We start from the raw sequence: 15,803 nt of genomic DNA, 5'->3' as shown, positions 1-15,803 counted from the left end.
TATTTAGCTTTTTGTTCGGCAGCTCTGCATTTTGCAATTTCAGCAATCTGGTTGCTAGGGTCCAAAGTCCCCTAGCAATGATTTGAATAAGAGACAAATATGAATGAGAGCGCCTGAAAAGAAAGATGAGCAATAAAAAGTAGAACTAACAATAAATATGTAGCCTCACAGAGGATTTTTTTGTTTTTTTTAGATGGGGTCAGTGACCCTCTTGAAAGCTGGAAGGAGTCCGAAGAAGGCAAATAATTCAAAAACTGTAAAAAAAAAAAAAAAAAAATTATATAATGAAAACCCATTGAAAAGTTGTTTAGGATTGGTCATTCTATAACTTACCAAAAGTTAACTTAAAGGTGAACCGCCCCTTTAAACATCAACTGAAGGAACAGCACTCATTTATAGCTTCAAGAAGATTTAAAGGTCTCAAGGAGTGCTCTCTGTTCTGCAGGTGTGCTATGGAGTACGTCAGCCCCAGCTGCAGCTAAAGGGATTGTTCTCCTTTAAATTAACTTTTAGGGGCTGATTCACTATGGGTCCAATATCGAGGGTTAATTAACCCTCGATATTCGACTAGGAATTGAAATCGTTCGACTTCGAATATCGAAGTCGAATGATTTAGCGCAAATGCTACGATTGTACGATCGAAGGATTATTCCTTCGATCGAACGATTAAATCCTTAGAATCGAAGGATTTAAATCCAACGATCGAAGGAATATCCTTCGATCAAAAAAACGTAGGAAAGCCTATGGGGACCTTCCCCATAGGCTAACATTGACTTCGGTAGCTTTTATCTGCCGAAGTAGGGGGTCGAAGTTTTTTTTAAAGAGACAGTACTTCGACTATCGAATGGTCGAATAGTCAAACGATTTTTACTTCGAATCCTTCGATTCGTGGTCGAAGTAGCCCATTTGATGGTCGAAGTAGCCCAAAAAATACTTTTTTTACTTCGAATCCTTCACTCGAATTTAGTGAATCGGCCCCTTAGTATGATGTAGAGATTGATATTCTGAGACAATTTTCAATTGGTTTTCATTTTTTATAATTTAAGGAATTTGAGTTATTTAGCTTTTTATTTAGCCCTAGCAACCATGCATTGATTTGTATAAAAGACTGGAATATGAATAGGAGAGGCCGGAATAAAAAGTAGCAATAACAATACATTTGTAGCCTTACCAAGCATCTGCTTTTTAGATGGGGGTCAGCGACGCCCATTAAAAAATAAATAATGAAGACCAATTGAAAAGTTTCTTAGAATTGGTCATTCTATATTACACTAAAAGTTACTTTAAAGGTGAACCACCCATTTAAGCACATGAGCTCATAAGATAGGACCTGCATATCGCATTTAGTGCTACATGATTTAGGACATAGGATAATAACCTACTTATGTTTTCATTCCAGGTCCAACCAGGAGAAGGGAACAAGGCAGCACTAAGTGATATGAGATCTCTGTCTGGGGGAGAGCGATCATTCTCCACTGTGTGTTTTATCCTCTCTCTCTGGTCAATTGCAGAGTCTCCCTTCAGGTGTTTGGATGAGTTTGACGTCTACATGGTGAGAGTAATTCCGGAATTACTGACACTTTTCTTTTTAATGTGTTTGTCTAGTTGTCTAACATCGTCCATTTTTATTCAGCACTGCTTCTGTTATGGCAATAATAGTGAATAAAGTACCCCCTATTGTAAAATATAAGGATATTATATTATCCATGACCATATAAAAACACGAGTCCAAAGGCCGAGTTCTTTTATGCAGGTCATGGAACTCCAGGGTTACTTTTAATATCCTCATATTTTGCAACAAGGGGGTACTTTATTTATTATACTACACAAGTTTCAGTGAGTGGTGTGACAGTAATGACATCACTACTCTCCGTTTATAACTGATGACATCACTAGGCACCGTTTATAAGGATATCATTTACAAGATATCCACGGCTTTTGTGTATTATTAAAGACAACGTATACCCTCAAGCCCAACTTAATATAAAATGGATCAGTGTGCTCTTCTGATCACTTCTGCAATTTACATTCGTTATTTTTATTTCATCTGTTCTCATAATATTAGTAGTTGAACACTGCTAATGTGTATCCCTATTTGTGCCTGGACAGAACCTCAGATGCTTAAAGGGTTTGTTTACCTTCCAACACTTTTTTCCGTTCAGTTGGTTTCAGATAGCATACTTTTTCCAGTTACTTTCTATCTTCTCTGTGTTTTTCTAATACTGAAGTCCTAATTTTTCACCTTTCTAAAGCAGCTCTGGGAGAAGGAGGTCACTGACGCTCTAAATTATTCTAAATTGATACATTTAGTTGATACATTTCTTATCTTTGTCCCTGCTGAGCAGAATCCCTGGGTTTCATTACAGGCAGCTGTTAGAATTGATACAATAGTTGCCAATACTCCAGAGATGCTGCTGAGAAATGTATCAACTCAATGTTGCAAAATTGTAACAGTTTAGAGTCTGCACCAGAATTACTAAACTGCCAGACTCAAACACCAAAAACAGGAACATTATCTAAGATTTTGGAAAAACTGTAAAAAATGTAAAGTAATTGAAACAAGTCTTTATTTCTGGGGAACAATCTGAACACAAGTTGGAACCCTCTTTAAATCACTGATGCAAGAATCATCACTTGACACATTTCTGCTCACTTATATGGCTCAATATGACAGAGGGAATAGAAGCGAGTTGAGGGGCATCATGAGACACTTAAATTCTGTCTGTCCCACACCGGGATTGAACAACAGGGATGCACAAGGTACACAGTGCTTTGACTGCTAATATAAACAAATAGGAAAATATTAATTAATGCAAATAGCAGCCGTGTTCATATGAGCTTTCTGAGCAATTTTGTGCTGAGCTGTGCCCGATGGAAACTGTCCCATTAAAGGAGAACTAAACCCCCCCCATTAAGTACTTACTGGTCCTCCTCCCCCCCTGCACAGTCTTACCCCAGAATTTTGTCCCCTCTTGAAACAGTAACCGCACATGCAGAATAAGCGCAGCGGAGCTCACGGCCTCCATCTTCTTTCTTTCGGTAATCTTTGTGATGTGAGCGACGTAATGGTGAATGCGCAGTTGGAGCAATCTTCTGCTTCCCAACAACTGCGCATGTGCCGAAAGAGACTGAAATGTGTGAAGGAGAGGAAGACGATATGAAGATTACCGAATAGAAGAAGGTTGTGCCCGTGAGCTCGGCTGTGCTCATTCTGCATGTGCGGTCACTATTTCAAGAGGGGACACAATTCTGGGGTTAGTTTTCCTTTAAAGTGGACCTCTCACCCAGACACACAAATCTGTATAATAAAAGTCCTTTTGAAATTAAACATGAAATCCAATTTCTATATTTTATTAAAGCATTCATAGCTGTTGTAAGCTCATTTAAAAATCTCAGCTGTCAATCAAATATTGTCTGTCCCTCCTCTATGCCTTAGGCAGACAATTACTTTCACTTTCCATTCAGCACTTCCTAGATGTCACTGCTCTCCCCACATTCCCCCGTTCTCTTCACCATTTAATTGTGTAACCAGGGCATGGGGATGGACATCAGGTCCCCCCATTCTGATGCACAAACAAGATACTGAGATGATACAAGGTTTGTCTTAATAACAGTGTCCACATATTTGGCTCCTGCCTGCCTGTTATAATTGCTTAACTAATGTGATAAAATAGGATTTTGAATAATTTTTTTGTGTGACGGGTCCCCTTTAAGGCTATAGTCAGACAATGGATAGGACTGAAGCCGCAGGGTGACTTTCAGTGCGAAATGCAAAATGTTGCGTTTCTGCTTCGAAATCCACCAAATCTGTTTGCACCCTTGCGGAAAAAGTGTTTCTGGGTGCAGGCTAAGCAGATTCTTGGCCTGTGGAGAAATGCATGCCGAGATCTGCAGCCGTCTGGCCCTAACCATAAAGATTACATTTCTAAAAGTTCATCTGAATCAAAACTGCCAAGTAAGTTTATTTTGCTTCCTTGTCTCTAGGGCAGCTGATTGTAGTGACTGTTTAGCAACCTAAATTCTGTATGTGAGAACAGTAAGGGCCAGGGCACATTCTGCTATATCGGGAGATTCATCACCCAGCGACAAATTGCTTCTTCGGGCGACTAATCTCCCCGAACTGCCTTCCTGCCACTAGAATGTAAATCTCTGGCGGGATGGCAGTCAGATCGATTCGGCTTTCTGAATTCGCCAAAATTATCCTTGTGAGGCGACTTCGGAAAACAAATCGCTCTGAGTGCCATCCCGCCGGCGGGAAGGCAGTTCTGGGAGATTAGTTGCTCGAATAAATGATTTGTCGCTGGGCGCCTAATCTCCCGAAATAGTAGCGTGTGCCCTTACCCTAACAATCCTGTACAGAGCAGTGAAAGCTTTAGCTACAAGATAGCATTCCCTTTTAGTATGCCAAGAAATAAAACTAGCATTGGTTGTTTTGAAGCTAACAGTGTCCACTAGCACATGTATATTAGATTGTTATTATATTATATTGTTATACATTATATTGTTATTCTATTATATTGTTATATATTATACTGTTAGTTGGCATTATGTAGCAGCTGCACATCCCAGCACTAGTTTTGTGGATAATCCTTCATTCCTTCCAAGGAACTTGGGCAGTACCCTATGCAGAAGATTGGATTGGATTGGATACGATACCTGCATAGGGTATTAATCCTTGAACTCCAGCAATCAAAAAGAAAAAAAATACTTTTTGCACTTGCGTGCTATGGCTAATCCTGATATAATCTATGTACCTATCTCAACTCTCCTGTCTTTGTTTGTCCTAGAAACCATATGTGTGGTGTTGATCACGTTTGCATGCGGCAAAAGCCTTCTATTTAGTGGTGCACAATGATAAATGCCGACCTTTGCAATCAGATTAAAACTGCACATTGTTGGATTGCAGCGCTGACTATTAGATTTCATGCAATCCATGTAATTGCTTGGAGATTCTTCATGGATTTGCTCCTTTACGTTGCAGGTCTAATGAGCATTCACATACAGTGAGATGCCGAGCAACCATGAGCTCTAAGCAGGGCCGCTGTTAGAAATCACGGGACCGCGTACTTCAAATTTTTCAGGGCCCCCACCCCAGATCTCGCCCACTCCACATCACAGTTAAAAGAGCACACAGACATCAGCGCTAAAAAAAGGTAACCCCCACACACTCACAGGTTATAAAAAGCTATTGGGGACCAGGGCCCCCCTATAAGTTTAAAAAAACATTGGCACCAGGGGGCCCCCCCCCCATAAGTTGTTGTTTTTTTTTTTTTAAACATTGGTGCCAGGGCCCCCCTTGACCCTCAAAGAATATTTTTCAAAAAAACTTTGGTGGCAGGGGCCTATAGAGTATTAAAAAAATACAATATAATATAAAAAAAACACACATTGTTGTTCAGAGGAATTCAACTCGTGGATTCAGGACTTCAACTTCGCCTCCTTACTGGACTTCGGGTCTTTTGGTCGCTTCAGAACTTCAATTGTGGCTGTTATCGTGACTTCGGGTCTTTTCGCCACTTCAGGACTTTTCGACACTTCTTCAATTTGGCTGTTCGGGACTTTGGAAGCAAGTGGCATGGCTTTGGTGCTGTCAAGGGGAGCATGGTTTTTTCTAAAAGTTCAGCACTGCCGGGGCCCCACTTCAGGCCCAGTATACTTGTACCCCATGTGCCCCCTAATAGCGGCCCTGGCTCTAAGTATCCCCCACTAGAAAGGGTAGATTTAAACTTATTTTGTGCCTGATCCTGCCTGACCCCCAACTGCCATACCAACCTCCACATTCTTCTCCATCCAGGGTGTGTGGTTTGATCCGTCTGATAGATTAGTTGCCCTTTCCACAATGAAATAATGAAAATTAATCACCCCACCCTACAACCTTTCTCTCAATTGTCACTGCTACTAATTGGTAATTGTCACATCAATGGGTTTTCTGCAATGTGAGCCCAGCCTCGTCATAATCTCATCAAGCCATAATGTTATCATGTATGCACACATATAGGAGCACAGCAATCGAGCAGACAATAGCTATTTACAGGGAATGTTTTCTCATATGCATCTGGCCCCAACAGTCTGTCCAATTACTTAACTATTCTGCATTCAGAGTTTAGTAAATAACCCCCATAATATACAGGTATGGGATCTTTTATCCGGAAACCCATTATCCAGAAGGCTCTGAATTATAGAAAGGCCATCTCCTATAGATTGCTTTTTATTCAAATAATCCTGAATTTTTTTAAATGATTTTCTTTTTCTCTGTAAAAATAAAACCATAGTTTGTACTTGATCCCAACTAAGATATAATTAATCCTTATTGGAAGCAAAACCAGCCTATTGGGTTTATTTAATGTTTACATGATTTTCTTGAAGTCTTAAGGTATGAAGATCCAAATTACGGAAAGATCCCTTATCTGGAAAACCCCATTTCCCGAGCATTCTGGATAACCAGTCCCATACCTGTATATATCATCTTAATAAAGGACCGAAATGTTTGGCATGTTGTTTTTTTTTTTAAAACATTTTATGAAATCCCAGTGTGCATTTATATTTTGAATTACTATTATGTAACTGGAAATGCAATTAAGCCAGCACTCACCAGGAACTCCCATTCCTTATAAATAATCAGGTGCACGTCCTTCGGTGTCCACTCCAACTGACTTTGAATCTCCAAACAAACTGTAGTAGACAGCACCATCAAAGATTTCTGTTAAAAAGCCTTTTTTTTTTTTTATTGCTATTTTTTGGCTTTATGATCTGGACAGTTACTATTATGTAACTGGTACAAGATAGCACCTAGGTTAGTAGTTCATTTCAGGGTGGGAGCACTTGGCCTGTTCCAGACAGTGTGGTGCCAGCACAACTCGTGTAGTGGATCAATAATGCCTGGGTGCAAAAAATCCAAAAGAGAAATGAAGTCAAAACTCTCTGGACTTATGGAAAAGTACAAAGGTTAATGCAGCAAAAAAAAAACGCTGACGGAGCTAGCCAAATCGTCAGTGTTTTGTTTTGTTTTGTTTTTTTTGCTGTAATAAACACATTTATATATATAAAATATAAGGGAAAGTTGTGCTCACCGCTAATTTTAAAACCATTAGGCGGGGGTGCAATGAGGCTGTGACCACAAAATTCACATAGACAAATACAAGCGACCTCTGTGCTCAACCCATTATCAATATATTTAAGATGTTGAAACATTTTGTGCTACTGCTACTATAATCAGGTGATCCCACTGGTGGCTAATAAAAAGGGCAACCAAGTTTGGGAGTTTTGTCTTTGAAAGCAGCAAGTAGGTTGCAGGTAAAACTTAGTCCCTTTGTAAAATGTATAATGAAGCAATTGAATTCTTAATGAATCAGATGAAAATTAAGCGTAGGACTGACCAGATATGGGATGACTTAGTTGGCCAGCTTAAATATATTGCCTAGTGATAGGTAATTAATTCAGATTCACAATTCATGGCATCTCAGAAACCAGTGCATTCTGAGAATTTTATAACCAGCCCTGTAGTATTGGCTTCTATGACCTCATTTGCCGTTTGATCCCTCAAACAAACCCTATTAAGCGTCAAACCCTATTAATAACATCCCAGAGCGCACTGAGCATGTGCAGTGCTACTGATTTAAAAGGTGGCCCAACGTGATGAACGAGTGGGATCTTGTGTCTATCTCTTTGATATATTTAAAGGGATCATTTTAGGTAGCAAGGTGACTGCCCAGAACCTAGCAACTGATTGGCCTACTTTGTGCAAATGGCTGTGCTTTGGTATTAATGTTCTATGTAACCCTTATGTATTTGCAGGACATGGTCAACAGAAGGATATCAATGGATATGATGCTGTCCATGGCAGATTCACAGAGGTTTCGGCAGTTTATTTTACTGACTCCACAGAATATGAGGTAACGGAGCTGCACCTCTAACCATTCTATTTCATCAGGGCTGCTTTTAAGGAGATCTAAAGCTTAACTAAAGTAGCTAGACATGTTTTACATTATGTTTTGTGCTTCTTTACCAGCCCAAGGCAACCACAGCCCTTTAGCAGTAAAGATCTGTGTCTCCAAAGATGCCCCAGTAGCTCCCCATCTTCTTTTCTGCTGATTCACTGCACATGCTCTGTGCTGCTGTCACTTACTGAGCTTAAGGATCCTGTCAGAATATACTGTATATATTAGTGATGCACCAAATCCACAGATTTGGTTGAATCCGAAAACCTAATTTGCATTTGTAAATTAGGCAAACGAGGGGGGAAGAGAGTAAGGGTAGAACTCGAGGGTGCGGCTGGAGACAACACGTTGTTTGCGACGAAACGCATGTGACGTTTCGGATGTCCTGAAGATACAGGGAGTGAAGGAAAAATTGCAGGTAAGAACTACATTTATCTGACTGTCGGATGAAGATGCAGCGTGTATCGTTTTCATCCGACAGTCGAATAAATGTAGCTCTTACCTGCGATTTCTCCTTCACTCCCTGTATCTTCAGGACATCAGACACGTCACATGCATTGAGTTCTACCCTTACAGAATAATGAATTTTTGAATTGATTCTTTGTGTGATGAAAAGTCACATGATTTTTTTGGATTTGATTCGGCCAGGCACTTGGATTCTAACTAGGGATGCACCGAATCCAGGATTCAGTTCGGGATTCGGCCTTTTTCAACAGGATTCGGCCGAATCCTTCTGCTTGGCTGAACCGAATCCTAATTAGCATATGCAAATTAGGGGCGGGAAGGGAAATTGCTTGACTTTTTGTCACAAAACAAGGAAGTAAAAAATGGTTTCCCCTTCCCATCCCTAATTTGCATATGCATATTAGGGTTTGGTTCGCTATTCAAACCTTTCGCGAAGGATTTTAGGGTTCGGCCGAATCCAAAATAGTGGATTCGGTGCATCCCTAATTCTAACGAATCTGAATCCTGCTGAAAAAGGCTAAATCTTGGACGAATCCTGAATTTGGTGCATCCCTAGTTTATATGGAATAAAAATGTCACGATAGGCTGATTAGTGATCACTTCAGATTATTAGTACATGGCAGATCTAAAACCAGTTTAGTTCAAGATTTGATAATCAGCCCTGTGGCATGAATTTATTTCACAAACACCATTTTCTGCTTAATAATTTTTAAAAGATTCGTTTCACAAAAGTAGCCCAGAGAATACTGAGTATGTGAGTGTTGCTCAACTCTCCAAACAGAATCCAAACTGTGACAACTTTTGAAGGCCGGGATTATTACAGTTATAGAGATGCCAAACTTTTAGGCTGGTGCAATAAGTTGAGTACATAAAATAAAGTATTTCTAGCCCTATTAAGTTTTAGGGTTTATGTCTCCTTTAAAGGGGAACTAAAGTTTAACTAAAGAAGTAGACTAGAAATGTTGTACATTATGTTTTGTGCTTCTGTACCAGCCCAAGGCAACCACAGCCGTTTAGCAGTAAAGATCTGTGTCCCAAAGATGCCCCAGTAGCTCCCCATCTTCTTTTCTGCTGATTCACTGCACATGCTCTGTGCTGCTGTCACTTACTGAGCTTAGGGACCCACTCACAATATACAGTACACATAGAATAGAAATGTCACAATATAAGGCTGATTAGTAATTAATACAGATAATTACTACATGGCAGCACAGAAACCAGTGCAATTAGCATCAGAATTTAATAATCAGCAAACCTGTAGCATCAGCTTATATTACAGGGGAAGCTCATTTTCTGCTGGATAATTAGTGACGAGCCCTAAGCTTAGCTTCTCAACAGCCAATCAGAGCCCACTGAGCATGTGAGTGTCACAGACACTTTCCAAGATGGTGACCCCCCCTGTGACAAGTTTAAAGTCCTGGATCATTGCTGCTATTGACAAGCTGAAACTTTAGGTGCAATAAGGTCAATATATAACTTTAGGTGCAATAAGGTCAATATATAAAATATGGCATTTTTAGCCACATTAATTTTTAGGGTTTAGTGAGCAAATCTTCTTGCCCTTATCACTGTTTGTTGACCAGTTACTGAAAAATGCAGCATTCTTCAATGTTATATGCACGCTAACTCTTCCATTAACCAGTGAAATTAATTTCCTGAAAAGCCCCCTGAAATTTCCACCTAATTGAATACAGCTTGAATAGAATGTCTCAAATTGTCAGCACCCACAAGCACACTAGTTTCAAAGAAAGATAATGAGCTCTATAACTACACCGTCACTTTCCCTAATTGCTTTCTTGGTGTTGGGCTTACAGATAAGGAGCAGTTTATAATACAGATGGATTAACGCCCAAGAGGCTGGATCAAATGTAAACTGAAAGAGGTTTTACACCTTTCTGTAACTTGCTGCAGGATATAATGAAATCTATTAATTTATTTTAAAGGGGAACTATCACGGCAATGAAAATTGAATACAAGCTTCATCATACTGAAATAAGAAACTTTCTAAATACAATCAATTAAATATTCTGCATTGTCTCTGAGTCTGAAATAAAGTTCATGTTCACTATCCCTCTCTCAGCATCTGTTTCTCTTCATTCTCTCTTCATGCAGCAGTTGGGCGTCCGATATTCATTGACCGTTCGATCCAATATATATTATAGGGGGGAGACTTCCTTTCCTAGCAGATGTATTAGAGCTCACTCAAATAACTCAAAATCTAACAAAATAACTGCCTTTTGCACAAATTCTGCATGTAGAGAGACACGATGTCTGGTGATTTTAATAGAGTGAGATCTAATACATCTAGGCATAAGGAGCCCCCTATAAGATATAATGGATCTAACTGTCGATGATTATCTGACACCCAACTCCTGAATGAAGAGAAACAGAAGCTGAGAGAGGGATAGTGAAGATCAACTTGATATTCAGAAACAATGCAGAATTTTTAATTGGTTGTATTTAGAACGTTTCTTATTTCAGTATGATGAAGCTTATATTGCATTTTAATTTGCGCAATAGTTTCCCTTTAATGAAAACTAGGCAAAATGCATTTTTTCACAGTTTCTTGTGCATTGCTGCTCTCCGTTCCACCTTGCAGACTAAAATACAAATATTAGGGCTTACTCTGACATTACATTGTAAGTGAGTTGAGGCAGAGTTTAGCAGCATTGCCTTTAGCATAGAAACATTAGGCAAAGGGCAATTGTCTGTTCCTCTAATATATTTAAAGGGATCCTGTCATCAAAAAACATGTTTTTCTCAAAACACATCAGTTAATATTGCTACTCCAGCAGAACTCTGCACTGAATCCATTTCTCAAACAGATTTTTTTATATTCAATTTTGAAATCTGTCACGGGGCTAGACATTTTGTCAATTTCCCAGCTGCCCCTGGTCATGTGTCTTGTGCCTGCACTTTAGGAGAGAAATGCTTTACGGCAGGCTGCTGTTTTTTTCCTTCTCAATGTAACTGAATGTGTCTCAGTGGGACATGGATTTTTACTATTGAGTGTTGTTCTTAGATCTACCAGGCAGCTGTTATCTTGTGTTAGGGAGCTGTTATCTGGTTACCTTCCCATTGTTCTTTTGTTTAGCTGCTGGGGGGGGGGAAAGGGAGGGGGTGATATCACTCCAACTTGCAGTACAGCAGTAAAGAGTGATTGAAGGTTATCACAAGTCACATGACTTGGGGCAGCTGGGAAATTTACAATATGTCTAGCCCCATGTCAGATTTCAAAATTGAATATAAAAAAATCTGTTTGCTCTTTTGAGAAATGGATTTCAGTGCAGAATTCTGCTGGAGCAGCACTATTAACTGATTCATTTTGAAAAAAATGTTTTTCCCCATGACAGTATCCCTTTAAAATCTCTTCTGTTAGGAGAGTTATCAAAGAAGCTGGAAACAGCTTGTAGCGCCTTTTTTTTGTTTTTACATTTCTGTCGCTCAAAGCATAAATCTGCCCCAATAATGCCAATTCATCGTACTGCCGTCTGCAATGGCTGCTAGCAAATTGCATTTTAATCTTCTGCCCACTGCTAAAAGACTGAGAAAATTGTGCCCATTATCGACTGCTGCCCAAGATGCCAAACACGTTATGGGAAGCCAAGATTCCTTTTTCTTGCTTACCTTATGCCTTGGGCTGCTTTAATAAGGCGCAATCTCTGTAGCAGCCATATTGTTGGCTAAGTATTCAGCATCATAATGGATGTCTTGGCATGGGCACCTTGTTGAGATCCTCCTAGGGAAATGCTTATTTCCTCCAGCCTGATTGGGATGTGTCTAATTAGAAATGTCAGGCAGCTTATCACTGTGGCTTGTTACAAGAGCATTTTACTGCTCTGCAAAATTTGGGATGCGTAATTTATAATCGATACCATTCTTATAGTAGCTAATCGAGACTGACAGGGCAACACCACCGAGATTAGACCACCACTCAACCCCTTCCATTTCCACTTGTAGGGTTGTGAAGTTAATTATTTTCCTGTTGCAGAGTTCTCCCATTCATGTATAACGGCATTACTAACTCTGCTTGCCTATTGGACCTTGCAAAAAGCTAAATAACGCAAAAACTACAAATGATAAAAAATGAAAACCAATTGCAAATAGTCTCAGAATATCACTCTCTAAAGCATACTTAACGTTAAAGGGATACTGTCATGGGAAAACATGTTTTTTTCAAAACACATCAGTTAATAGTGCTGCTCCAGCAGAATTCTGCACTGAAATCCATTTTTCAAAAGAGCAAACAGATTTTGTTATATTCAATTTAGAAATCTGACATGGGAGTCATATTGACATATTGTCAATTTCCCAGCTGCCTCCAGTCATGTGACTTGTGCTCTGATAAACTTCAATCACTCTTTACTGCTGTACTGCAAGTTGGAGTGATGTCACTCCCTCCCTTTCTCCCCCAGCAGACTAACAAAAGAACAATGGGAAGGTAATCGGATAGCAGCTCACTAACCGAAGATAACAGCTGCCTGGTAGATCTAAGAACAACACTCAATAGTAAAAGCCAAGTCCCACTGAGACTGATTCAGTTACATTGAGTAGGAGAAATATCAGCCTGCCAGAAAGCAATTCCATCCTAAAGTGCAGGCACAAGTCACATGACTGGGGCAGCTGGGAAACTGAAAAAATGTCTAGCCCCGTGTCAGATTTCAAAATTGAATATAAAAAAAATCTGTTTGCTCTTTTGAGAAATGGATTTCAGTGCAGAATTCTGCTGGAGCAGCACGATTAACTGATGTGTTTTGGAAAAAACATTTTTTTCCATGACAGTGCCTTTAATTTAAAGGTGAACTACCCCTTTAATAACCTCCTAAAAAATATTTGTTTGCTACATCTTGTTTGAACTCAATTTTGCCGAGTTCCACTTCACCTTGTTTCCTGCTGCAGTTGCATAAATATGAGCAGACATCAATTTAACTTGTTTTTCTCTTCTTCATGGTCATTTTTCCTCTCTTGATCACATCATTCAGCAAGTTATTCAGAACTACAGTAAAGCTTAGATAAAAGGAGCACAGACTTTTTGAGCCGGATCCCTCCGGCATCTCTGCTAAGCAATGCTCCTTCAAGTTGGAGAACCCCGCAGTCTCCCCTGTTGACTTTGAAGTCGAAATTTAAAGCTACAGGGAAGCTAATCTCTTTCACAAATCATTATAAATAACTGAAAAATCAGAGCAACGGGAAAGATCAGCACATTTCTGCTCCTTGGTTTTGCTTAAGAAGCAGATCGTTTTGGTTAATTCAGCAACACATTTGTGAATTACACTCTCTCAACGTCAGCCACTTTCTCGCAGCTACAGAAAAGTTACTGCATTATTATATTACATTGTTTAGAGCATGAACAGGCCATAGATGTGGGATATGGAGAAGGAACGAAGTCCTTAAAGGGGAACTATTGCCAAAATGTAAATTTTATATAAGCTTCATCGTACAGGTATAGGATCCCTTATCCGGAAACCCGATATCCAGAAAGCTCCGAATTATGGAATGGCTGTCTCCCATAGACTCCATTTTATCCAAATAATCCAAATGTTTAAAAATGATTTCCTTTTTCTCTGTAATAAGAAAACAGTAGTTTGTACTTGATCCCAACTAAGATATAATGAATCCTTATTGGAAGCAAAACCAGCCTATTGGGTTTATTTAATGTTTAAATGAATTTCTGGTAGACTTGAGGTATGACGATCCAAATTACAGAAAGATCCGTTATCCGGAAAACCCCAGGTCCCGAGCATTCTGGATAACAGGTCCCATACCTGTACTGAAGTAAGAAACTTTCTAAATACAATCAAATATTCTGTATAATTTCTGACCCCTCTCTCAGCATCTGTTTCTCTTCATTCTGGAGTTGATAGTCATTGAAAGTTTGATCCAATATATCTTATAGGGGGACTCCTTTACTAGCAGATGAATTAGGGCTCACTCAAATAACTGATCCAATTACAAACAAAATCTAACAAAATAACTGCACAAATTCTGCATGTAGAGAGACATGATGTCTGGTGATTTTAATAGAGTGAGCTCTAATATATCTTCTAGGCAAAAGGATATATTGGATCTAACTGTCATTGAATATCTGACACCCAACTGCTGCATGAATCAAGGGAAACAGATGCTTAGATAGGAATAGTGAATATAAACGTGATTATTTCAGAAACAGTACAACATTTATAATTGATTGTATTTAGAAAGTTTCTTATTTTAGTAGGATGAAGCTTATATTCAATTTTTCATGATAGTTTAATAAGCTTTTCCTTGCGTACATATTTGCTTACTGGCTATTTGCACTGCTAATAAGAGAGCTGTCAAAGCTGAGAAATATGACTTAGAAATCGATTTATCTTTTGTTTTTGACAGATTCAATTGTAAGTGGACTCCCAACCTCTCGTACCGTATAGCAGACGGTCATTCCAAGTTGCTCGAGCACCAACATATTTAGCAGGGATGTACAATAGAAGGGTGGTTACTTCAAACATGCAAAATCGAATTAATGCAGGAGGTGAAGGGCACCCTTCTCATTAGGGCTTACAGTCTGTGGATCTGTTGTTTTAGTGCTTGGGCCATGGAATCAATAACCAAATTCAATAGCCACATTTTGCTTTATGCTGCATATATTTTCAGTCCGAAATTTTCATTTTCAGCAGTTTTTAAATTGTATTAGACGAGGATTAAAAATAATATGCTAATGCACAACAGGAAAATACAATGTAAGCTGTAAGTGTGTTGGTGCTTTCAGCCCATCCTATATTAGCTTATTTCCTATATACTGGTATGGGACCTGTTATCCAGAATGCTTGGATTTCCAGATAACGGATCTTTCTGTTATTTGAACCTGCATACTTTTTTTTTGACCTGCCTAACTGCCAGTTGATCCAGAGGAAGATAAAACCCATCTGAAGCCTCTCCAATTTGCCTCAGAGGGGAAAAATTGGCAATGGGACCAGTCCCTGGATCAACTTGTACTATGAGCTATCTCCCATATCCCTGTATTCCCTCACTTGCTAAACACCATCCAACCCCTTCTTAAAGCTATCTAATGTATCAGCCTGTACCACTGATTCAGGGAGACAATTCCACATCTTCACAGCTCTCACTGTAACAAACCATTCCGAATCTTTAATTGGAACCTCCTTTCTTCTAATCAGAATGGTTGACCTTGCATCAGCTGGAAAGACCAACCAATATTAGGGTTCCAGTCAATATCTGGGTAATAAAATTCCCCAATATCATTACTTTCCCCAAACTAGTAGCCTTTATTTGCATCAGGAGCTTAGCTTCCTCCTCCTCACTTACGTTAGAGGATCTTTTGCATTCTCCTACAATTAATTTGCTGGACTCTTTACAATTAGTGAAGAACTCCACCCATACGACTTCTGCCCCCTCATTTTCTAA

General features: G+C 39.3%; 1 protein-coding gene across 1 annotated transcript in view; it reads left to right on the top strand.

Annotated features, from left to right (window-relative positions):
* The window catches only part of smc6.1.L (structural maintenance of chromosomes 6, gene 1 L homeolog), a 70,040-nt gene that overhangs the window by 52,040 nt on the left and 2,197 nt on the right, over window positions 1–15,803 (top strand). Inside the window, 2 exon segments of the mRNA NM_001090081.1 lie at window positions 1,400–1,552; window positions 7,795–7,892. Of these exon segments, the coding sequence (NP_001083550.1) occupies window positions 1,400–1,552; window positions 7,795–7,892 (251 nt within the window).

Source organism: Xenopus laevis, chromosome 5L (assembly GCF_017654675.1).
Source record: "Xenopus laevis strain J_2021 chromosome 5L, Xenopus_laevis_v10.1, whole genome shotgun sequence".
Classification (NCBI taxonomy): Eukaryota; Metazoa; Chordata; class Amphibia; order Anura; family Pipidae; genus Xenopus; species Xenopus laevis.
Note: the sequence above shows the minus strand (reverse complement) of the source record. Positions and strands in the feature narration are given on the sequence as shown.